The sequence below is a fragment of the Hyposmocoma kahamanoa genome, unplaced genomic scaffold, assembly GCF_003589595.1.
Source record: "Hyposmocoma kahamanoa isolate Upper Pololo Valley unplaced genomic scaffold, ASM358959v1 86, whole genome shotgun sequence".
Taxonomy (NCBI): Eukaryota; Metazoa; Arthropoda; class Insecta; order Lepidoptera; family Cosmopterigidae; genus Hyposmocoma; species Hyposmocoma kahamanoa.
Genome location: NW_020654289.1, coordinates 6,241,341 through 6,267,518, shown reverse-complemented (window position 1 = coordinate 6,267,518; position 26,178 = coordinate 6,241,341). Strand labels below are relative to the sequence as shown.

The 26,178-nt window shown below is 35.5% G+C and overlaps 1 protein-coding gene across 1 annotated transcript; it reads right to left on the bottom strand.

Annotated features, from left to right (window-relative positions):
• Positions 1–13: 13 nt before the first annotated feature.
• On the bottom strand, positions 14–24,950 carry LOC113234960 (mucin-5AC). The gene is made up of 10 exons (XM_026470484.1): positions 24,862–24,950; positions 21,879–23,912; positions 20,135–21,558; positions 8,867–9,031; positions 6,538–6,774; positions 5,345–5,482; positions 4,662–4,947; positions 4,233–4,421; positions 3,384–3,568; positions 14–970 (listed from the first exon to the last, which is right to left on the bottom strand). Exons 1-10 carry the CDS (start codon positions 24,893–24,895, stop codon positions 917–919), a joined length of 4,746 nt encoding a protein of 1,581 aa, XP_026326269.1. The 5' UTR covers positions 24,896–24,950; the 3' UTR covers positions 14–916.
• Positions 24,951–26,178: the final 1,228 nt, after the last annotated feature.

Genomic DNA, 26,178 nt, shown 5'->3' with positions numbered 1-26,178 from the left:
GCTTTGATTTTTTTAAACAAATTTATTCCCGACATTTCCGTTAGCTGCATTGAAATATTACATATATACATAACAAACTTATAATTAATTAGTAAAATGTGTAACAACACTTTAACAAAATATTTGTAAAGTACTTAGAAAGCGTCCCATCAGTTAAGATACTTTTCAATATTACGTATTACCCTCAAACTTTCGTAACAAATAATTATAATAAAAACTATAGTGAAAGTAAAAAAGCAAGTTCAAAAACATTTGCTGAATTGAAATACAAACCAATCGGAGCTACATACGTTTTCTTACCTCCTCTATTATAAATACTTTATAATTTTCCAGTAAGCCAGAAAAAAAATGGTCAATATGAAACCAGCTACTCACAAAATACCACAGAGTATTTAATTCTATGTATTAAATCAGGTTAGTATTTTTACAGCTTAGAATAAGGTTAGTAGAAATCACAGCAGATCTCACACACTAATTTTATTATTCTTTATTATGGTAGATTGTGACATATTATGCTAGACTTCTGAATTAAAAAAACAGGAAACAAAAACCCCTTAAACAGGGACTTTTCAATATACAGACTAGTGAAAATATGATCTCTAAAATAAATAAAAATAAAATTGTTCGTCAAATAAAATGAACAAATATTTATATACAAACTTATCAAAATCTAAATGATCTAAATATCATTACGTAATCTGGGAACGAAATATGTAACAGATAAAAAATGCTCGAACAAAATATATTTCTTTTTTGAGCGACAATATCTAGAGATCTAGTAACTTATACTTTGGTATATTAAATTATTAATCCAATGTTTTCTCAATAAACTTAGGAAATATAACAATTGTCATGGAACTTGTTTCGCATGAAGATGTCCTAGTTTTACGCAAATGAACTTAGCGATGACCTGGACTTAGATCGTGTCTACTCCACCACCCATCAACTTGTTACCGTATTCACTCAGAACCTGAAAAGAGAAAATAAATGTTGGTCACGCAACTAAACCAGAATATTGAAAATATAATCTTTTTTAACCGACCGAATAAAAAGAGGAGATTCTCCATTCGACTGCATGTTTTTTTTTGTTTGTATTTATGTTACGCGATAACTCTGGCATTTGTGAACCGACTTCTATGATACTTATTTTTGTTGGAAAGAGTACGCTACCTCAGTTGTCATCCCATTTAAATTTGAAGAAAATGTTCCATGTCTAAGGGTGGCAAACTAGGGGACGAATCCGGTTTCGCACACTTTCCAGTAACCGATTTCAATAAAACTTAGGCAAATAGATGTAATTCCACGAACTCATATAATATCATATTATGTTCCCAGCATGACATTTTTTAAGTGCTTCAAAACAACACTGCACACTAGAATAAGCAAAAAATAGCGTCCTTATATTGTTTAACGTCTTTCCTTTTATATTATATATTGTCATAATGTAAATGTTGTGTATAATTATAATTGAATATCAGATTTATAATCGAGTTCTTAGGTTTTCGCGATTGTTACACATAGGAAATGATACTATTTTTCCGGATTTAAATCGCGTATATTTGTTTTTTCAAACAAACCGACGTTTCGGGCCCTTTACAAGACCATGGAACCAGATTTAAATCCGGCAAAATAGTTTCATTTCCTATCAGATTTATAATGTTATATTGCACTATTAATAGAATAGTGTATTAACTCAAAAAGTGTATTTTCTCAGAATCGATGAAAAACGAATTAATCGTTTCCCGTGAAAGATAATTAAAATGTATGTACAGTTTTTAGATTATTACAAACAATTTCCTATTTGCCAAATATATTTAAAAACAAAAGAGAATAGATAATTTTATATTTTTGAATAAGGTCTGTTTTGGCCAGAACTAGCTCACATAAAGCGTGTCTCATTTTGAGTGAAGTCGATATCTCTTTTCAGTTGTTTCGTGCAATATTCTAAAGACAGTTTTATTTTTATGGCACGTCAGTGTAGAGAATCAAATTTTACGTTCAATAATGGTATAATCTTGACTTTCACATATTTTGAATTATAACACTATTGTAATAGCAGTGCGATATATGTAGTACTTGTAAGTATTATTTGTAGTGTGTTACGTGTTGTTGTACCACCAAAAAAAGTAAAAAAACTTTAGAGGACAGTTTTTTATGAACTAAGAGAATATATTACTTAATGATTATCACTAGTATCAGGTTTCTTACCACGGTATGACTTCTTTTTATTTTCCCGATATTGCTATATTACTTAATTTTAACATCGGGACTTTTTTATTTAAGAAATAATTGCGTATGTGGTTTCCATCTCACCTGATGGAAAGTGACGATGAAGTCGACGATAGAGCATGCACACCTAAATAATGCCTATTCACTCTCGCCTAGATACGGTCCAAGTTATACCGTTCAGGGAACAAGTCTGCAGGCAGGAATTCTACTACATAGCCGTTCGTCATATGAGTGTTGATCATGCGAAGTGCGCTTAATCGTGTATAAAACATATCTTATTTACCTCGACGTTTCGGATGTGCAGCAACGTCCGTAGTCTTCTCAAGGGATCAGAGTTGAGTAGAGAGACCAGAATAGTATAAAATTCATTCGAGACCATGAACAACATTGCAACATGTTCGAAATGTAGAGATAAATAAAACATGTTTTATACACGATTAAGCAAAACTGCCTCTGTTACCATGCCGAACGGTTACCATGCCACCGGATTGCCACACAGAGGTCCCAGGCTCGATTCCCGGGCCGGGAGAAATATTTGTATGGCCTACATTTATTTCTCGCATGAGTTTGGGTGTAATTTGTCGTTGTCTATCCCATGGCACCCGCGACACGGTTTCCCTAGTGCGGGGCTATCTTGAGTGTGTAAGTTATTATTATACATGATTGAGATTTTAAAATGAAATCATGTGTGGAAATCTTGTAAGAAAATACAGTTTTTATTAAGTATATAAATATATAATAAATAATAAAACTTGGTAGAGTATTTATTGTATGTCACGTAAATTATTAATTACTATTGATCATTATTAACAATATTTATGGACTCATCCGAAGAACACAATCCGATGTGATTATATAGCGAAAAGATAATAAATACATAATTTCGTTACTCAAACTAAGGCCTACGTAAAGGTATTTTGAGAATTTATACATCTTATTTCGTTTAGGAAATATAAAATCGAACAGAGGTCGATCTGCCATCCATCCGAAGAAGAACCAACGAAATGTACTATGCCCTGAGAACAAGTAGTCTTGCACATAGATCTTTGTTCTACGGATGAGTCGTTATATTAGTTGTTCTTTAAGCAGAGCATGAAATAACAATTGCAATGTATTCAAAAGTATTACAAGACATTAGAAGAAAACGTACAAACCTTATACAAAAAGATATAGTGATGCCTATTGGAGAGCGAGTGAGGACGTTGCGCGCGAAGCTCTCGCACAACTCGAGGCACGTCAGCGATGCCCGCTGCCAGCGCTCGCGTGCAGATGTCCACGGCTATCATTGCTGCTGACCTGCCTGCGCCTGATGCGCACATTACTACGCAGGGTCTCACACCTGGAAATGGAAGTATATACAATTAAGAGGATCTGACGAAAGTAGGAAAATTGAGATGATCGGAAGCAGAAACTTTTTTTTATAATTTCCCAAAGTGGTCCCTACCGCCACCACCCCAGTGCGCGCTGAAGAGTTCTACGGGGCCTGTAGGGGTTTTGGAAGCTATTGGGGCCGTTGATGCTGTCCAAGTGGTGCTACTGTAGCATAGCATAAAGTTGAAATAAGCGCGCGCTGTTGGTTATCTAAATTAGATCTGATTGAGACAGCCAATAGCGCGCGCTTATTTCAATTCTATCGCGCGTGGCGCGACTATCATGCGTAGCCATGCTACGGGGACTGAACTATCTATATATATTACACTACATAGATTGTTTTCCATGTGATTTTTTGTGTCAGGTTTATATAAAAAAATACGTGTTTTCAGCTATTTCTTGTGGTGGTGGGCGTTAAAATTTTTTTATCGTGCCTAAGTGAGTGGTGAGCCAAACAGTTCAGGAACATATGCCTTGGTTAATAAATGAGTGAATGATTGGTCTATTTTTGTAATTATGTTTTTGTTGTCACCATATATATATACAGGGTATAAACCAACCTAGTGTCGGTACAAACATCTAAATTTGCAAGCTAAATTCGTGTGACAATAAAAAGAACTTTTCTAACATACCTTCGACCTCAGAAGCCGCCTTCATTCTGCTCAGCGTGCCATTAGTAGTATTGCCCCTGCGCAGCTGCTCCTCAGCCCTTGCCGGAGAGTATACGTTGACGCCATTGCCAGAGTTGTTCTCGTCACTGCGTAGCTTGGACAAATTGTGGAACGATGAACGGTTCTGGTCGCCGTAGATTACTTCTACTCCTGGAAAATAAACAGTATTTCGTTGTGTAAATCATTATACGTGACGCTCTAGCACTTTGTGGTTGGTATTAGAATGAATGGTTCCACACATAACTGGGTACACCTCATTGAATGTGGATAAGAGATCACGTCACACGAAGAGTCGACCTCGGATATGCAGCTTTTCAATATTTATTTGAGTGTCGATGTGAGAATAGCCAAATTTTTTAATTACTACAACAATACAATATTAGAACTAACCTTCTTCATCATATTCTTTGGCAGTCTGTGCTATCTTCATATAGCTTCTCATCTCTGACAAGAACTCCAACACCGACTCATAATCATCAGGTACTCCTTTTGCTGGCCAGAAGTACCACAGATGAGTCACTTCTCTCCAGGTTCTGGTAGCCAAGTTAATGACCTGGACGCTAGATATGGCGTACTTGTCACGCTGCTCTCGTTTCATGAGGATAATTTGATACTCTCCGAATGTTCGCTTGTTGTCTGATACTTCTGATGGTGGAAGATATTCGTAGCATTTTTCCTGAAAAAATGTAATCATCTTGATTTAGATGTTTTTGAGATATTTTTATTTTTCAGTAATTGTAGTGTTTATGGAATTTTGCTCGCTGAACTTGGCCTTGCAAAACATGAACGATTTCAACTATACTGAAGTACCCTTTAACTAAGTAATGTCTCTTTGGCAAAGAGGGGTTTATTGATGACATATTTAAAGGAATTTTATGAACTGGTCTTGTTATAGGCTAGGTCTTTAGGCTTGTGCCCCGTGGTGGTTATTGATCACCGGCGAAAATTAATTCAGAAGCCATCAAATCCCTTAAAAGAAGATCATACAAAATGTCAAGGTTCCATAAGGTTGTACAGTTGGTGACCAAAAACCACGAGATACGTAAACCCTTGTAATGTACAAAATCACTTACAACTCCGTTCTCCATGTACTCGGTCAACATGACAATAACCCTTGAATTCTGTTCCCACACCATTCGCCAGAAATCCACCACGGTGTTGTGTAGTGGGGCTTGGCATGCGATATAGTAACCTTTTATGTTACCTGGACCCTGAAATTTAAGATAAAAGAAGATTTTTTTTAATAATTCTATTTATAGACATTCCTAGATTTTAATCGATTGTCATTAAGAGCACCTGTATTTTTGTGCAAAAGGTGAGCTTGGCAAGAGTACTACCGGGCCTCAAGTCTTGGTACACATATGCAGTTTCATTTATATGCAAACGTCCAACTACATTTTTTTCCTATCTGTCAATATTTAGCAAAACTGTATTCAAAAAAGGAATACATCACCAAGTTGGCCAAGTGACGAGTTGAGGACATCCTGATTAATTTTTACCCGACTTTAAAAAGAGGAAGTTCTCAATTCGACTGTATTTTCTTTTTTTTTGTGTGTTTGTGTTACACGATTTATGAACCAATTTCGATGATTCTTTTTGTTGCGAAAAGTGATGGTACCTCAGTATTGGTCCCATTGAAATTGAAGAAAATATTCCACCTCTAAGGGTGGCAAACTAAGGGATGAATCCGGTTTCGCGCACTTTCCTGTAACCGATTTGAATAACACTTGGCAAATAGATGTAATTCCACATACTTCGCTATTTTTTTTAATAATAAGGTTACAATTGCTAATCAGCAAAAGACTAAAACAAAAACTATCCAAATCTGCTACATTTAAAAAAAATCTAATAATTTATCCAAGTTATCCAAAAAAAATCTGAGAGATTTATCGCACAGACATAGGGAAATATTATTTAGAAGTATTTACTTGTTCCAGAGGCAGACTGCACATTCAATGCAATTCAATATATTGCCACCACATAATAATTTTACGAACTCAGTAGCCTAATACTGTGGGATGTCACGGGTTCGATTCCCGGTAGGACCAAATTGGAAAACAGCTTTTCTAAATTGGTTCTGATCTGGGTATTCTGGGAAGTGACCCAGAGTGAATTCCGTTGCTCTGGTACTCATAGTACCTACAGGGAATTCCCTAGTTTGAAAACAGGCAATTGGTGTAGTTGTAAGGCACATTATTAAATTACCTCTACGTTTATTACGCCGCTTTATTGCTAACCGGGGATCTCTTCAATATTCTTAACTTACCGTAATATAATTGGCATTAATGTATTCTGAAGTGTGATCATTGCCAATCCTCTTTAAGGGGACCCTGGTCTCCGGTAACGGCAGCACGTTCGAATACCGGTTCTTATCCTCACAGCCTGGAGGCACCTCGTCAGGACGGACGGTGACGGATGGGATCTCTGCAAACTCTGTTGACATAGAATCCACGTCCAGGGCGAAGTTGGCGAGGGCTGCATACTGCATCGGATGGGAGGTGACCTGTAATCATTTAGTAGTGTAGGAGACTGCACGCTATTATGCGAGCTAATTACCTACGACGCAGGACAAAACCTGTTTAGTGTTTGCAATGGAGCGGGCTGCACTTTTGTTGGCTCGTGAGGTCAGTATTCCGTGCTCGTAAGCCGGGTACCCCTCCCGCGCGCCTACCCTCTCTTCTTGCGTAGTACACGTGACACAAATCTCACAATCGGTTTCATTTTAATCTAAATAAGTTCTATTTTGTTTGTTGTAAATGTTGGACACTACATTACATACACTTATCACTTTATATATGTATCAAAATCATTATTTAATTATTCTATACATATAACTGAACACAACACACTACATTATAGAAATATTTATGTAATTTATTTAAGTTTACTCGTATATTCGCGACACACACGTCCGTTATTCACTTAGTTTTAGGGCCCACTGAAAATCAGCGTCACAGCCTTTTCTCGGTGGTGACAATAGCTGAGTGGGATCCTGTTACATACGCCACAGCTGCACACATGACATTCAATCTAATTGTGTTGAATATTTAATGTTTGCTTTGTTGTTGTGTATGATTGTATTTTTATTCCTTTTTTCCTGTTATTTTAATTTTAATTTTTTGTTTTAATTTAGCTTCATCTTTTTTTTATCTTCATTTTATAACTGTGTATATTTTTGTTATGGCGTAGTAATAAACGATTTCTATGCTATTCTATTTATTGAGGGTGTTTAATGAACACTACTTTACACGCAAATTGTCAACTACGCGAATGTCTATTTCCCCGAATGTCCAAACCGGATTAATCATCACCATCAACCCTTTCGTACGTCTCACTGCTGAGCACGGTACTCCTCTCGCGCGAGGATTTGGGCCACAGTCCGCCACGCTGGCCCAATACGGGTTGGAGACTTTGCACGTTTCCCGAGGGTCGTGAATCATCTTCGACGTGCAGGTTTTGATCACAATGTTTTCGTTCACCGAAAAGCTCATTATAAAATTTCAAATTCAATTTCGCGAACCCAGATTCGAACCCATACCCGTACCCGACTAAAAATCCTTTTATTGGATATTGAATTGTACAGTGTCGATGAGTTTCTTTTGAAACAATTTTAATTTTATTTTATTCGACAAGCAGTAGTTATATTACTTTATTTTATATTCATTACTATTATTATTATTTTGTTACTGACGATCATAGTTATCCCTTGACATTGTATTTCCAATTGTAATATTGTGACATTGATAACATGAAATAAACGATTCTATTCTATTCTATTCTATTCTATTCATACACTGCCTCTACTTGAAAGGGGGCAAAAAAAAAGGTTAAACCAGTAGGCTACCAAGGTATCGTTCGTTTTTAATAATTTTAATAATTTTATTAAACCGGCTTACCAATACACCGGGGTAGGCCGAAAACACAAACATCCTCATTTTGGTTGTAAATAGAAGTTCGCAATGGACGGCCCTTACAGACTTATTCTCCTACATTTACCTCATAAGATGACATCTATAATTAACCTTAGAACTAAGTCTAAACTCATGGTACCACGATTTCGTTTAAATAAGGCAAACGATGCTTTTATGAGGAACTGTATACGTTTTTACAATATTTTTACGATAACATTCAGGACCAAATATTAAGATTACAATTTCCTAAATTTAAAACTTACATTAAAAGTATTTTAATTGAAAAGTCGTATTACAAAATTGTAAACTACGTGTTAGATACATATTTATGGAAAGACAACGTGAGTCTAGATTCCACACAAATATGATTCAAAATGTATTCTATGGCATTTAAGTTTATTTGAAAAGAGCAATCCCTAGAGTTTCTTGCTCGATTTTCTCAGGGAGGTCATCGTAGCGAACGAACAGTAGCTTAAAAATGACGTTTTCAAGTGTAAAAATTTTACCTATGGAATGAATTATTATTTGACTTTGACCTTGACTAAATCATATATAATAAGTACATTAATTTTTAAAATTTTAATTTTAAAATTTCATTCTTCCTCACTGAACCACCTAACCATCCCTTTCTCTACCTTTATCACTACAACTTTTTCCACGCAGCATAAAAGAAGAGTTCTTTACCTCATCATCATAGGCTGGGTTTCCATAGCTCCTCTTGCTAGCCCGCAGCCTTTGGTTACCTTTCCTATGCCCGACACTGACGCTGTCCAGGCTATAAGCGTCCAGGGAGACAGGAGTACATCGCTGAGCATACACCCCGCGGCGGCCGCGGCGGCGAACCACGAGCTGCAAGAAGACGATATAATGAGTAACTAATATTTACTTTTTACTTATAATGTATCACTTGCTTACTCGACGAAGGATTTCGAAGGTGTGTAAAGTCCTTAACGTGCATTAAGCCAGCTTGGATACCGACTTTAATGATTTTACCTATATTTAATTCTAGTGTCGGCGGACTAAAGCACATAAGTCAAAATCCAACATCATTCATTTAAATTAATACATCTACTGGCTAAAGCACATAAGTCAAATTCATTTGTTACTTCATAAATTTCGAACTTTATTCTAGAGGTTATTAGACTTCCAACACTAAATACAACACAAAAATATATAATTATATATTAACAAATAAAGCACTTTTTTGTCTTATGTGCTTTAGTCTCTCGACCCTAGAATTATAATACCAAGTGAAGCTGAGCAATGCCACCGCGCCAGACACCCTGAGACATAAGTTGACAAGTACCATGTGCCTGTAATTTCACCAACACCCTTACTTATCCTTCAAAACCGGACCCATTAATGGTCACATTACTGCATGATGTCAGAAATAGGTAAGGTAGCAATACTTCCCTTGACAAGCTTTTTCACAAAGAGCTTCTTGTGAAAGACAAAGTAGTGTATAGACTGGCTAATCTTTTTAACCGACAATTCTCAATTCAAGTATGTTTTTTTGGTATGTGTGTTATGTTAACTCACTTTTTATTCAGGAGATGGCAAAACGATTTATTTTAAATTTCTTATTAAGGGCGTTAATTTTGATGCATTACTATGAAAATAGGTAAACGGCACTGTGTGAATATGTAGGAAATGTGATATGAAATCAGCCTGTCAAATTTGTATGTACAATCCATTTTTTGTATTCCAGTAACTTTGTGTTTTAAGGCACGAGTTTGCGAAAGTAAGGCGACGACTTGTGAACCGATTTTGATTTTTTTTTTTTTGTTGGAAAGAGGGTACCTCAGAAGTGGTCCCATTTAAATTTGATGAAAATATTTCACCTCTAAGGGTGGCAAACTAGGGGATGAATGATTTTCGAGGTCGGCTTTTTTTTCAACACGATGCTTAAACCGAATTATAAAGAGCTCTACTGCTAGGAAAGTTTATTTATATTCTTGTAACAAAATCAGTTACCAAAATATTTTTTTTTATTAGCAGACATAATTTTTGTGTGACGAATGTTACCAAGTCCAAACAAATCTTATTTCACCAAACAGCCGCTTCGTACTAGAAGATCATAACCTATAAAAAGTAAAAACGTCTAGGAGTAGTTCTTAAATTATTTATTTGCGATACTCTTCCGGCGAAACAGTTGTACAGCCAGTACAAAATGCAAATTCTATCAGGCACGTTTGCGCTCTCAGCAAGTTTTCAACGACATCCGTTACATTCCTGCTGAGTAATCCTTATCGCTCCATAGTACATTCATTAACAACTATTTCAATTTGAAAAAAAGCAAAGCCATCAATTACCATATTTCTTCTGAACATTTGTCGTCGAGAAACTCAAAAACACAATGTTAAAAAAACAAAAACTTTACAAGAGCGACAATAACAACTTTTGCGCCAAAAGTACTTAACTGTGGGTAATAACACTTTAGCGTTAGAACTCAGTTGACGTATGAACGAACTAACAAGAACCACTTGAAACCTTATAATTTATGGGGTGCCCTATTCGCGGGCACGTTTACCATTCTACACGACGTTACGTCACGGCGTTAAATAACGACGCGACATTTTCTAACGGAACGTGTTTTGGCGGTTAGTTTTTTTTTGTCTCCGTAAATTATTATTTTTACCCACGTTTAATCGTTTAAACGTTTAATCACCCTCACCAAACAATTTATACGTCCCACTGATGGACACGGGTTTCCTTTCGACTGAAAACTGTATTTTCATCACGACGTTTTCCTTCAACATAAAGCTCGTGGTAAATTTCAAATTAAATTTCGAAAACAAATTCCGAGAAACTTAGAGGTGCGAACCCGGACTCGAACCTATGACCTTTTCTTGAGAGGCGGTATGTAAAACCATTAAGCCACCACGGCTTGGTTGAAAAGAATGTTTAAGCCAAGCAACTATAGTCCATTTGTTTAGGTTGCTTATATATACTTTAGTAAATATACTTTAATAAATGAATATAAAAATAGGCATGCAATTTCATATGAAGCTAAGTATTTGTATTTTGTATTTGAAGGTAAAAGTAAAAATAATTTTATAAAAATGTATATTTCATCTCAAAATTGTTTACATTTAGTTAAGTACCTAAACAAACGGACTATAGGTATTTATTTACCAGCCGTGGCAGCCTAGTTTGATATAAATGAGTACAGGGGGTCGATTCAACACCTTACGATAACTCAATTGCCAATTGATTCGATTTGATATCGTACGATTTCTTTTCATTTTTATTCACAACACCCGAATCGAAGGTCAAACTGTCGTATTCGAAACCGAACCGAAATGACGTCACACCCGTACGATTACTCGAACTTGTCGACCGATAAAAGCTACAAGCCTTATTTAGAACACAGTTATCGAATTAAAGTTACCGAACGTCCTATTGTTTACAAAGCAAAGAATGTAATATGGAAATCTCTTGTTATTTTATATAAGGTCTGGATTTTGTCCAATTTTATTAATATAATTTTTATTGAAGACTAATGCATTCCTATATTTTAAGCCTTTAAAATCTTTAAAAGTATATGTAAAAGGATTTTCATTTTTCTTATAATCCAATTCACCGACTAACTCCGTAAACGCTGTAGGATAACGATATCGTACCCGAACGTTTAACTCGAATGTTCTGAATAGCTCGAAAAACGCCCTACGATTCCAGAACGATATGTTAATCGAATGATTCGGTTAAAATGTCGAAGTTTTCTGGTGGTTATGGTGTTACACTACAAGATATTGCATCAACCTAAATAGTCCTCATCTCCCATAACAGAATTAGGAATAAAAAAGTGACTTCCTAACACAGGCAGGACGCGGACATGTCCTATTCTAAATCGGCAAACGCACACATAAGCAAACAAAGCTATCGAGAACTTTATATACCATACCATGAGTTTACAACACTACAGTCGTTAGCGACCGTGTAAAACACAGAACAATACTTAACTTGTAGGTGTCACAAAAAGAACTCAACCAGTTGTTTTTTATGATGTCAAGGGGCGGGACAAACGAGTCGTGCATCTGGTAGTAAGCGACATGCCTATCCATAACAGTTGCAGTATCACTCACAGTTTTAGATCACAAAGACCTGAGGGCCACTGCCACTGCGCCCGTCACGCTGAGACATAAGTAATTATTTTTTATAATAACGCACACACTCAACATAGTCCCGCACTAGGGAAACCCTGTATCGCGGGTGCCATGGACACACACATAGACAACCAAAATTACACCCAAGCCCACGAGAGAAATAGATGTACGTCATAGAAATATTTCTCAAGGCCCGGGAATTGAACCCGAGACCTCTGGGTGGCAGTCCAGCATGGTAACGGAGGCGTTGCAATATGGCTCTTGGATCGTAGGTATTTTGAGTTTTCACATTGTAGTATAATTCAATTGCTTACCATTCGCTAGATTTTGCCCGAGTTTGGCTCTTATCGTTATTTTTTATTCCAATCCGTTTACCATGACAATGGAAACAGTGAGCAAAGGTCCGTCATCAGCGGAGCTTTGTTTATAATTGGAATTGTAAAAACATCCTCTGCGCGCGATACGGCGACACCTACAGCTTAGCCAGTTGGCTGCGCAGGCGCGGGAAAGTACAGGTAAGTAGTACGTTGAAACCTTATAAGGCGGTCATCTATGTTCCTAAAAATCGTCATTCAAAATATTTATCAACTTAAGAGACGTTTAGAAACTTAAAAACTTTTTGTTTATTTTAAATATTTTAATAAAATCTCTATACGAAGTTTTCATAACATAGTTTAGGTATTTTGCTATTTTTACAGAATTGGACTAGTTTTTTTTTATATTTTTAAAGTTAGACTGTTCCACTGGTTTTTGTCAGAGTATTTTGTCGCGTTTATTAAGTTATACATTATTTGATTGACCTACCTAAAATCACCTAGACAGTGAAGACTGTTTGCCGAACACTTGTGGATACCTATAATGTTTTATAATGGTCACTCTAAAAAACTTATTTTAAGGTGACATCATGACATAGTAAAATTTGAAAAAAGTTTCAACTGCCAACACAAATTGAGACTTTATAAATTGGATTTTATTATAAAATTATTGATTTCCTTTCTCTCTTTTTGGTAAAGAATTCGCTTAAACCCCAAGTAGTTAACATTCGGTGAAGTTTTTTGTAAATAATATCTGTAGGAAAATTTGCAATTTCGACAGCAATAAAAATTTTTCAATGTATGAAATCAGTAATTTCGTGCAACCCTGTCACCCAGGGAATAGAACTATGCTTTCCCTGCCCTGCGCAGAGGTCCCGGCGCCCGTTGAGCCAATTCTTTCGCGATGGCGCTCGCGCATTTCTCGACCCGCGCTCCGCTCTGACGTTCTTGTAAAAAGGTCGCGCTCTAATTTCAAAATTATTTAATTCTATTGAAAATTGGAATTCAACCTTTTGTTTTCAATTTTTTTAAATACTATCTTAAGAATTTAAATTAACGGTTTTGATTAACGAATTTATTGGCCGAGTTCTATTTTTAAATTAAATTTCACACGGCGGTTGTTATAGATTCAGTGCTCTATTTTTGAAGAAGTAAACTCAGTGAGCGAAGTTGGTGAGTTGAATTTCGACTGTGAACTGGCAACTGGTACTACCTAAATTTTCTAAAGATTTCACTTTTTTATACCATTTAATACTATTTCGTACTCCGCAGCGTTGCAAGATATTCCATTGTTTTTAATAACATGTGTGATAAAAATATTTAAAAACTACATATTTTTATTTAATAAACCAGATGCTATATAAATGACGCAAACGAGTTTTTTCTTCATCCTGTAAAGTTGTCAAAATTGAGATAGTACCGGTTGCCAGTTCAAATTTGTTTAATTTTTATTATTTCACACTTAATAAACGTATCAATAAATTAAAAGTGAACTCTTATAATTCAATAAATTAATTTAATTTGTTTTATTCCACTTGGAATTTCGTAAGCTTAAATGGAAATCCAAAGACATTATAATAACTTTGATCTAATTCTAACTTTAATGTAATCTAACTTTAAGCTGGAGGACGTTGGTTCGAATCCAGCCGGATCGAAGGTATTTAATTTTAAGTGATTATAATTTAATTTTAAGTGCCCGATCTTGTATTACTTAATAATTATAATCTTTTATGTTTTAAGTTTTTTTTGACACAGTATGCCTTTTTATTCTTATGAAAATAATTAAATGATACCAGTTACAATATTTTATGAATTTTGACTATATAAATAAAAGTTTTATTTTATTTATACAAGTACACAAGTATATAAATATTGCACCACATACATAAGATATAGAACTAGTTCATAATCCAAAAGTATGTACACACGACTTGTTCAGATCAAACCATACGTTAAATTAAATTATTAAGATTCTATATATTAAAAGTATTTATTTTTCATCATCATCGACCTACTTATACTTCCCACTGCTGGGAACAGGTCTCCTCTCAGGCGAGGGTTTAGGCCAATATCCGCCATGGACTTCGCACGTTGTCCGAAGGTTTGAACTTCCTTCGACGTACAGATTTCATCATGATGTATTAGTAAATTTCAAATTAAATTTCGCACACAAATTTGACGTAGTTAAGCACAATGGACCTAATCCACAAAATTATCAAAAACTGAGTTATATGTACCAAACGGTTCCTAAAGTCTAACCTCTTAGATCAGCAAAAAATCCAACATATAAAAATAAAGAAATATCTCTGGAGTTACATTATAAGTTTTGAAAATAAAACAAGAGTGACAAACATTTTTAAACTTCAAACTGCCATATTTCGAAAGTAAGTGGACGTGCATTGGATCCTTTTTGTTTAACTACGTCGAATTCCGAGAAACTCAGAGGTGCGGGTCGGGATTCGAACATACGGCCTCTGCTTGAGAGGCGGTAGGTCACACCATTAGGCTGCCACGGCTTTATACTTTTCATTGCTACCGACTTACTCATTTAAAACAAATAATTCTGTCTAAAAGGGCCAAAGATTAGAAATATCAAAGAGATTTTTTACTTCTGCGCTAACATCCACAAACAATTCTTGTTGTACCAGCATGCTTAGCGTTGTCGGCTTGGACTGCACGAAAGTGGGGCATTATGGAAATTGAACTTTTAAATTGTTTTTAGTAGTTGTTTCGGATAGATTAGACCTAAATAAATACTTTTTGTGATTATTAATTTTTCTCCACAGGCGATAGTTTCCGAGAAAAAAAGCTAAAAAATTTCATTTACCAAGGCTCCAGGATTTGGAAAAATTCGATCAATCCAGTTTCCATAGTGCCCCCTTTCCTCCCATCTATATTTATATAGCATTTTATTACATAGTTTTACGTAACACAAAGATATTAATTATAATAGATTATACATTGTATTTACTTTATCATATTAGGTATTTAAGTAAGAATGCTGGTGAAACTACAAGCACATGGCATTTATCAACTGAAAATGTCTTAAGATCAAGCTTTCAGTGGTCCTGCAAGTGTCCTGAATAGGCGTGTCGCTTACCACCAGGCGCACAACTTCTTCATCAATTGATATCATAAATAAAATCGTGCGGACCTCGATTAGAAATAGAAATACGAATAAAAAAGTCTAAAACCTTCTATACTCCGAAACCTTAGGAAAATCTGATATCTCTATATATATGTATGGACAGAGTCACCTCATATGGTCATATACTGGGTGTCCGCGAGTACGGGGCTTCTAGAACGAATATCGATTCTACTCTTCAAATGATGATTCTTTGATTTATATAATTAAATTAATGTTTACACTTTTCTTTTCGTAGGTTTCATTTTACTCTGCAATAATTTATTGTGCATGTAGTGTCGGTCTTGTTTTAAATTTTTTTTTGCATGTATGTTTTCTAATCGTTGTATTGGTGTAACAATTGTTGACTGACCAGCTTTCTAAAATTAATTCCAAATTTACCAAGAGCTTTTTTATAAAGTAAAACATCGTGATGTAACCTGCATGGTAAAGAAGGTTCACAAACCTCGGAAAACGTATGAAGTCCCCATCCTGCATTTGGGCCAGCGTGGCGGAATATGGCCTAAACCGTCTCTTGTGAAGAGACCCGTGGCCGGCAGTGGGACGTACAAATGAGTTGACGATGAACGTTCAAAAGTAAAACAGACAATTTTCAACGTTATTTGTAAACCGACGATATTTAAAAATAAACAGTTTTGCCAAGTTGCTGCCTACGTTCATATTAAGCTCCCAGTCTTTATATGGGAATTGTGATGGCCTTATTTGTGACAGGCAACCAAAACGCTCATTAACAACCTCTGACCGAGTTAAGTTCTCGCAAGTATGACGGTGTCGTGTATCGAGTCGAGTTGCCGACGAAGGAATTTTTATCGCCGGTTCATATCTCTACGTGCAACCGTCACTGCAATCAGCACTTAAGGCTCGGATTATAACTGCACTCACTCTAATTACTATACGGCTTTTTACAGGAAATACGCCACGTATATCCCTTTCCAGGTCGATAGAGTTGCCAACCAACTATTTTTTTATAATATCTCCAGTGTGAAAACTTGATTCACTCTTTTTATTTATTTTTTGTTTATCGCCTAACGCTTTTTAGCCAGTGGTAAATATATGGGTTTGATTTTTATATTTAAGTACTAGATGTATAACTAAGTATAACTAACGCAGTATATATAAAAAAAAACACTTTACTCTGATCCATTATTTAAGTACACGAAAAGTTAACATTCTATGCAAATTCTCAAACTAAGTGACCCATTTAAAAACGATCGAATTTGTATGTACCAAAAATGGTAATTACAGGTCATTTCTTACCCATTCTTATACGGGGTATAATGGAAAGTGGTCATCTCTGGGTAATAATCATTTTTAGACGTCTACAAAAATATTAACTTCCCTACGTGTCACAAATCACTCAATTTGAAACAGAAAAAAAAAGAAAAGTGTTGTAGGAACAGAGTGGGCCCAGGTTTTAACCCGGCGCTATATTAACGCCGGGTTTAAATCAGACTAAAACCTATTAATGCCCGAAATCTAGAGTAAAAACTATTTACAACTAAATATTTCTTGCACATCGGGTTTTGTTCTTTAATGATATTATTATTACAAAATGTTTTTTGCTGTTTTAGATCAGAAAGATCTAGACGATTCGATTTACCTTTATATACATTCAAGATTCGCTTGAAACCCGCCTTGGAATAAATTCGGATCGTAATATGGGACATGTCAACTTATGTCTCAGGGTGACGGGCGCAGTGGCAGGGCCCCTCAGATCTTTGCTATTAAAGCTCTGAATGGCACTGCAATTGTTATGGACAGGCATGTAGCTTACCATCAAGCGCACGGTATGTTCGTCCCGTCACTTGATATTATTAAAAAAATATATGCATCCTTAATAGTGAGTATTCACAGGATCGCAAGGAGGTATTAAAAAAGATTTTTAACATAGAAATTTGTAACAAGTACGGAATTATGCCATATTCCATATTCGCTGTTTCCGCCCACGATTTTGCGCTAAAAATACGCCCGATATGGGTTAAAACCCGACATTTTGGGTAAAACCCCAGTTAATACCCGGGCGGGTTGATTGGGTTTTTACCCACTGCTTTGTTACAGACATTTTTGGATCTAAATCTCGTGTACTTATTTGTTTCTTTAGAGCCCACATTTTAGAACCCACTCTCGAGCACGAAATCTATGAAAAGTGTTATATTAGTGTATGCTAAACGGCCGCATGTCAAAAGTCCATTTTTTACAGGAGAGGCGATCAAAGTCTTCGACCTCATTTTTTAATATTTTCAAATTGTTTTGTTTTTAAATATCCATGTATGTACACTTAAAAGATGCGTATTTTTTACGCTCTATAAATTTGTAAACATAGACACAACTCACAAAAGAACTGTTTTGCTCTAAAGTTAGCCACGGAAAAGCAGAATGCCAAACAGGCATTTGCGTAATTCCGTTGTTTATGACGCCAAATTCTCATCAAAATCAATGTGTTCATGTAATATTAAAGTGAATGTTTTTAAACACATTTTTGCAATAAAAACATTTTTGAAGTTTTTTGTGACGCGGCGGTTTAGCATTTAAGCGACGATATATGGAACTACTCTCAAAACCCATCAACGACAAGACGGGTACTTTAGAAATTGTTAAACGGTCAAATCGCAAAACTGTGAAATCGCGTTATCACACGTCTTCTAGCCCCGATCGAAACTCCAGTCTGTAGGTCACAGTGAGAAAACGGCCGTACGGATTTCGTGATTCGAGAATAGGACCCCTAGAGTTTCTGGCTCATTCTTCTAAGGGGAATCTGTCTTGCGAATGGACAGTGGAGTCTATTCAGTATGACGGTTTCAAGTGTAATTTGCTTACCTATGAAATATTAAAAATGAATAATATTTTACTTTGATCCGGTGGTCATGGCTGACTGAAATGTTGATGTCGAAAAAACAAACATACGCAATTTAAGTTTTAGTAACAATCGCGAATACCTAAGAACTCTGATAGTAAACTTTTTGCCTATTTTTAAAAAATGATATTATCCGAATCAATCTATTCAAAATCCAAAATTATCCGCGATTTACAGGAAACATATTCATTTCAATATTTCTACTATAGTAACTTAAATAAACTACTACATTAACTATTAATGATATTATGCGAAGCGCATTGGAAATGGAAGTAATAACTCCTTGAATTTATTGTCCACGTGGCATTCTCAAGAGCCACTAGGATTTGGGCTAACTTAAATATTTACTTTAGCGAATAGTGACGATTGATAAAGTGTACATTCATAAGGGGAACAGTAGGGTTAGCACTGCATTCTACCTCCTTTGGAACATTATTTATTAAAATATAATTTTTTTCTTAATTCCAGGAGAATCATCCAGGTTTGTGAGAGACGAAAAAGAGTAGAATAATGTAAGTTAATTTCAGATGAAGACATAAGGAGAGTTTTCATTAATCACTTTCAATAATTCTATTATTCGACAAATATGTTAATAATGTTCTGATTAACGTTCATGTAATGCTCGGAAAAGGAATCGTTTTTGAAAAAAGTATGTTGATGGATGAAGTAGTATCGTCAGTATCGTATTGTACGCCTTTTCTTCGATCCCGTAACTTGTATTTACTATTTATAACAACAAACGACTTTTAGCCTGATAGTTTATAATATTGATCTAAGCCACCGTTTTTATTTTTATTTTTTTGTTTTCCATTTTAGTTATTGTAAAGACGTTGCTAGACATTCTCGCCTCGTCTCGGATATTTCACAAGTCTTTCAATGAGTTTTCAATCTTTTTCGATGTGTAGGCTTCTAAACTAGATAATTTGTAATGCAATATTTTCTTAAGCAAACATATTTCAAAATTTCAGGCCCCATCACTCGCCACAAAAGTCTACAACTGTCTCCAAAGTAGTGAACGTAATTTATCGTAAGATTTCTGATAGATATTATGCTCATTACTTTGGATATGTTGTATGAAAAGACATCGGCATCATACGAGGCCAACATGAAGAACAAGACAAGAAAGATTTCAGAAGGCTGAAGTTAAAGAGCGAATGAAAGAGAGACACACACACATAAAAGATGATAATGAAGAAAACACCAAATGTAAAATGAAACAACGCAAATGCCCGAATGCCATTGGCAAAAATTTGAAAAATATTGATAACTTTAGTTGTGTATTTGTTCAATGTTACACTACAAACCAGAAAGCCATCTTCATAGTCATGTTTGTATTGTCATTGCCATTTAAAAAAAGTAAACAATAGATTAGAAGTAAAGGAAACTGATTTATTTTACCTTTAATCTATTGTGTACTTCTTTAAATCTTAATTCTATTTACTTTTTACCTACTTACTTATATGAATGTAGACTTTTAATTTTCGTTACTTCATCTACTTATTTAAAAATCTTATAAGATACTGCTGTGCTTACCAATAGTCCAACCAGCAGTATCAGCGCGATGACTCCAATCGTGCTAACAGCAATAGCCACTGCTGCTCCTGAGCCAGAATCTTCACTTAGCACCCTTGAAGAAGCTTCGGTCGTAACCTCTACATTGAAGTTTGACAAATCCTCCGTTGTCGTAATATCTGTTGTAGATTCTAGCGTCGTGTCGTGTTGAGTCATCTCAGAAATCTTTGCAGTTTGAGTAGTCGTTGGTTTTACGTCCGTTACTGTCGTAGGCTCTTCATTTTCTGTAATTGTTTCTTGTGTAGTTACAGTTGTTATTCGTGGTCTTATAGTTGTTGAGACAGACGGTGACATTTTTGTAGTCTCTTGAGTAATAACTTCATTACTACCGCTATTCTCTTCAGAACTACTATCACGAAACTCACTGGGTGTAGTTTCAGTCACTTCAATCGATGATATTTCTGTACTTAACGAAACTTCAGTGCTTGTTGTTGGGAGCTTCGATCTTTCAGAATTAATCTCTGTTGCAATTTCTACAATTATTGTAGTTGTTTCCACAAACTCTTCAGTAGTAGGTACTGGCGTAGTTTCAACTGGTGTCTTATTGGTTGTAGTCATAGGTTTAACAGTCAGCTTCTCAGTTGTTGTTTCATTTTGTAAATCTACTTCTTCCGTAGTTTTCGCTGTTAGAATAGTAAGTGGTATTTCGGTCACATGTTCAACAACTTGTGAAGATAGTTCTAAACCTGGCGTTGTTTCAAGGATTACAGTAGTTGTTTCTACTTCTACATCAGTCGACGTTATATATTTAGGTCTATATGTTGTAATTGGCTCATCTTTTATTGTTGTTGATTTAGTTCTAGTAGGAAACAATGTATGCCAATTAGATGTACTAACTTTCTCTTGAGATTCAGTTGTTTCGGTAGGGACATAAGAGAATCGAATAGTAGTAATTTCATAGTCCGTTGTAGTGGGTGCTTCTGTAACATCATGGCTTGGATCAGAACCAGTGGTCTCGTCGTGTGGCGTAGTCATGCCAGCAGGGAGTTTCGTAATCGATTCGAAACCGGTTGACTTTGGAGCATCAACCGGAGGAATTGTTTCTTGTACCTCTTCTGTAGTCGTTTCCGTGTTTTTCAGTGCTTGTACCAATTCTTTTTCTGTTTCTATAGTTGGACCGGTAGAACCCACATTCATGTTTTCAGTTGAAGCTTTATGCTTGGCGCTGCTTTGGAAAGAAATATTGCTCTCGGCAGGCTGCTTCTCTAACTTACTTTCAGTGACTGTTGAAGTTATAAGGTTGGTAGTGCTTGGAGGTATAATAGGTTTTGCAGGTCGCCAAGGTTGTCTATTCTGAATCAGTTCTGTGTATTTTTCGGAAATTATAGCGTTGTTGATACCAGTGGTCGTGGTCGTAGTCGAAGTCGTTGTCGTTTCTTTCTTGTCTGTAATGGTGAACACAATATTTATTTAAAGTATAGAATACGTCATTATATTATTATAAAACCTGTTCACGTTCTCAAAATTTACCAAGAACGCAAATATATCTTTAAATATGGCAGTTTCATTTTTGATATATAGAAAAATGATGTTAACAATTTTTAGTTGAGTCAGCAAGTTACGTAACATTGCGTAGTGTATTTGAAATTTGTTTGCGACTTTGTTTAAACTATTTTACATAGGTAGTCAAACTTTTTTTTACTGTTATTATATAGACAGAGATAATTTATAATTCAAATAACTTCGTGTAGCAAACGACACTCACCTGGCATTTGTCCGACTTTTTGTAATTCATTTTCGTCGATACTTTTCTGCGTTGCGGCTGTCACGTTTATCGTCGGGCTCGCCTGGACAGGCGTGCTTCTTAAGCTTGCCAGAGCCCATGCAGTCAGCGTCGGAGGGATCTCCATGTCACTGGTATCAGATTCCACCTCTGCAGGCAAAGCTGTCGACGACGAAAACTTCGTCGAACCTCTCTTCCATAAAGTCGGTATACTATTATCAGATATCGCCTGCGAATGAACTATCTTTTTTACTCCACTGACATCACTTTGCAACACTGGGTCTATTTCTGACGACACTGTGGTCAAAGATGTTCTAGAAGATTGTTTCGATCTTGGAGTAGTCGTGGAAAGTTTGTCTTTGATACTGAAATATTCCGAATAAATCGTAGTAGGTATTGTGGATCTGGTGTAAGAGGTTCTTGTTACGTTTCTTCTAGGAGCCATCCAAACAGGTTTAGTCTTAGGAGTAGTGTAGTGGAACTTACGCGTTGGCACTCTATGCACTTGTTGTACAGTCGACGACTCTACTCTAGGTGTAACGTTGTTAGGCGAATCATTAGCACCAGATGCATTCAGGCGCTTGGAATAACTTCTGTTTCTAGTGATGCTACTTGAATACATTCGTTTTGATTTTTCAGTAGAAGACACTGAATTTTGTGTAGAAACAGGAATAGAACTTGGAGTGGCCGTGCCAAATAATGGTGAATCTGAACGTAAGAACGGTAAATAGTTAGGCGATAATGTTGATATTGCTTCAGATTTTTCAGACTTTAAGTCTTTAGGGGCCACCTTCGTTGAAGATAAAAGCGTTGGCTGTGTAGTTTTTAGAGATACTAATTCTTGTTCAACTGATGTGCTAGCAGTTGGATCGGCAGGCAGCGTGTCATTATCGCAGTCATCGTCGTTTGAATTCAAATTGTAAGTTTCAGTCGACAAAACGGACACTTCATAATAAATACTTGTACCGTGTACGTCAGATAGTTCTTTATTATTTGCTGTACCAGCCTCGTCGTTGTCTAAAAGACGAATTTCTTTAGTATTCTTAAAAATTACAGTTGATTGATTTTTAGGACTAACATTGCTTAAAATTGTAGGTCTCATGTTTTCTTTAATGACTTTATAAGTATTTGTGGTGCTTGGTGTAGGCGGTTGTTTAGATCTGATGGTATCTAAATTCTTTATTATGCTTGAAGAAATTTCATGAAACTTCTTATCGAAGAAATCATTTTTTGGCGTAGTTAAATCAGAATCAAAATTGAAAAAATTTTCAACTTTATAAGGTTTATCGTGATAGTTGGGGTCATAGCTTACTTCAGGAAAATAACTGGAGAACGAATTATATGGACTACTACTGTATTCTGATTTCACTTTGTTGTCTGAACCTACGGAGTCGTGATGAAAATCGATATTGTAATTTGGGATTGTAAAGAAGTTGGAGTCAAATTTGCCAGAAGTGTATTTTTCAAAAGGTTCCGTCACTTCCTCTTCTTCATCGTCTTCATACTCCTCTTCTTCTTCTTCCGACGCCACAGACTTTGGCATGGGCGTGGTAGAACTTGACACCGGCGTGGTGGAGCTTGACACTGGCATTTTAGTTTTCTTAAAAGTTTTCATTCCATCTATGATTTGCGCTGGCTTCTTGATTTCAGGTGTTGGTGTAACTATTATTAACTTCGGCGTTCCCGTACTAGATGGCGCCGCTGTTTTTATAGTGGACGTTCTAATTCTTCGAATAGAACTTTCTGTACTCGGTTTAAGATTATACCTAATTCTTCCTCTGTCTTTATACTTAGCATTCTTTTCTGTATGTTCTTCTAACACAGAATCTTTGGGATGTAGTTCATTTAATGCTACATCTGGAGTTTTAGATTTTCTGGTGGTAGCTAATGTAGTGTTTGTTCTAGAGAATCTGGAAGTGATTCTGACTTCTCTTGTGGTGGCGGTGGGTTCAGGTAGTGCCCCTCCATTCGCTGTAGTACTGCATAGCAGTAGTATCGTTACTACTAGTGCTGCACCTGAAAATTTTTTTTCTAATTTTAGTAGTGTTAATTGATATTCATCATTATTAAGTTTTATCCATATTTTGACATATACATATAACGTTGCATTTTTATTTAGTTTAGTTCTACAGTATCATATTAATGGTCTATAAGTTCCCTTATTTCAGGGTCTTCAGAATTGTGATAGAATGATTAAACTTTCGTTAAAAATATTGCACTCAATTCGGTTCTTATAAATATATCTTATAAATATATGTAATAAAAAAAATTTTATTCCAAAATTAACCTTACTTTTCAAAATTCTAAGAGTGTAAAACATCATTTATATCTCATAATTATTTTCAATAAATACTAACAACCTTTGAAGACTATCTACATCTTACATTCTCGATGCATCAAATACAAATTTTACAGATACTCTTTATTGCACACGGACAAATACAGAATAACAATACAAAAAAGTAAAAATAACAGGTACAACAGGCGGCCTTAAATTTAAATAGCAATGTCCTCCATGCAACCTTCGGGTTACAGGAAAAACAGTAAGATAAAATTATTTGAGGGTGCAACAGAATACACATACTGCACATGTACAAATAAAGAAGAAAATAATAAAAACACTAAATAATAATAGTAATAAAATAATAATAATAATAAATAATTTTTTTTTAATATATATATATATATATATATATATATATATATATATATCCTACTCATATAATTGCCTACATACAAGATAACGAGCTTTGAGTAAAGTTTAAAATCATCGTACTAATTAATATGTAATATTTTACGCACGCGTTAATTACTTCTAGGAATGCCAATTGTATGCTATAATTATCGTTTGCATTCTTCAAATATTTAATTTACTTGACGTTTTGATACTGTATTAGCGTCCACTACTCCTTTTCGATTAATGTGAATTTTGTTTTATCTATTAATGTTAATTTCAAAATCTTACCTAAATATATTCTGACTGGTGACTCCATAATCATTTCATTGTGCTTGCTTGCGATTCAGCAACTCACTCTGGTTCTCGTCATGGTTCGACTGAAACAATATAAATACTACATGATACACATACATTGCATAACCAATTCAGAACTAAAATCGAAACCTTTCGGTTTCGGGCTCTTTACAGGTCTCATAGTCACAGCTGACTGACTTTTAAGCAGAGATTTGTATTTCTCTGTCTAACCTATCCAACTTTTTGTTGTTGGTTAATAAGATCACAGCTCTTTAGGACTGCTCAATTAAATCCTACCCAGAAAATTTAAAAATAATAATAACAGGTATCCCACCAAAAACACTTCATACCGCCTTGAAAATAACAGATCTGCACCCAAAAACATATGTACCACTACAAAAAGCAATCGTATTAGACACTTGCTCCATAGCCCGCTGCTTCTTTAACATGACCTAACTTACACTCCACAAAATACACCTGATATCACAAACTCAGCATTCACTCTCATCCTATCACAATAACATAACTGAACTGAAATATTTGGCTTAGGCCCGTGTGGTTCTGAATATCCAACCTTAAGTCGAGTCCCAAGAAAAATTTTGTCATAATAATAATAGGAGAATACCGCCTTTCCCATTTAAAAATTCAAAATTATCTTTTAGGCCACGAGAGAGGCGAGTATCTAAATAGATATGCAAAGATTACTTTGCATATCTATTTAGATAATAATAATAATAATTTGATTTTTCAGATAACAGAAAAGGCCACATTTGTTTATTCTTAAAAATTACGTTAGTTTTGTTGCCGCAAAAAAGGTGAGTGAATTCTCCTGGTAATGATTTCGAGCATTGGATTATATCTCGCACGCAATCTGTAAAGCAGTGAGGCTGACTTTTTGCGCGTGGTATAAAGTCATCAGTTTGGGCCTGTGTAAACATGCCTCCGCGGCAGTCCCAATAACATCCGAAAACCTTTGTTGTATTGTACTTGGAGATTTAAATCATGTTTTTTTGTTATCCATGTGCTTTCGGTACTAAGGAATTAATTACACCAGTCGTGTAACTACATTATGTAGTTACACGACTGGTGTAGAACGACGGTAATGACGGCGAGTCGTCTATTCCATACCCCCTGACCTTTAATACAAGGCGGTTCACACCGTGGGAATGAAAGAAAGTGAGTTATATCACTTTTCCTGTCTTTATGAGGCCATTGTCATTTTTTTGAATATTACACGTGTAAAAATTTCAATTATTCATTTATGTACGTTTTGGAACAACGTGTAATGATTCTTACAATACCATGAAATAT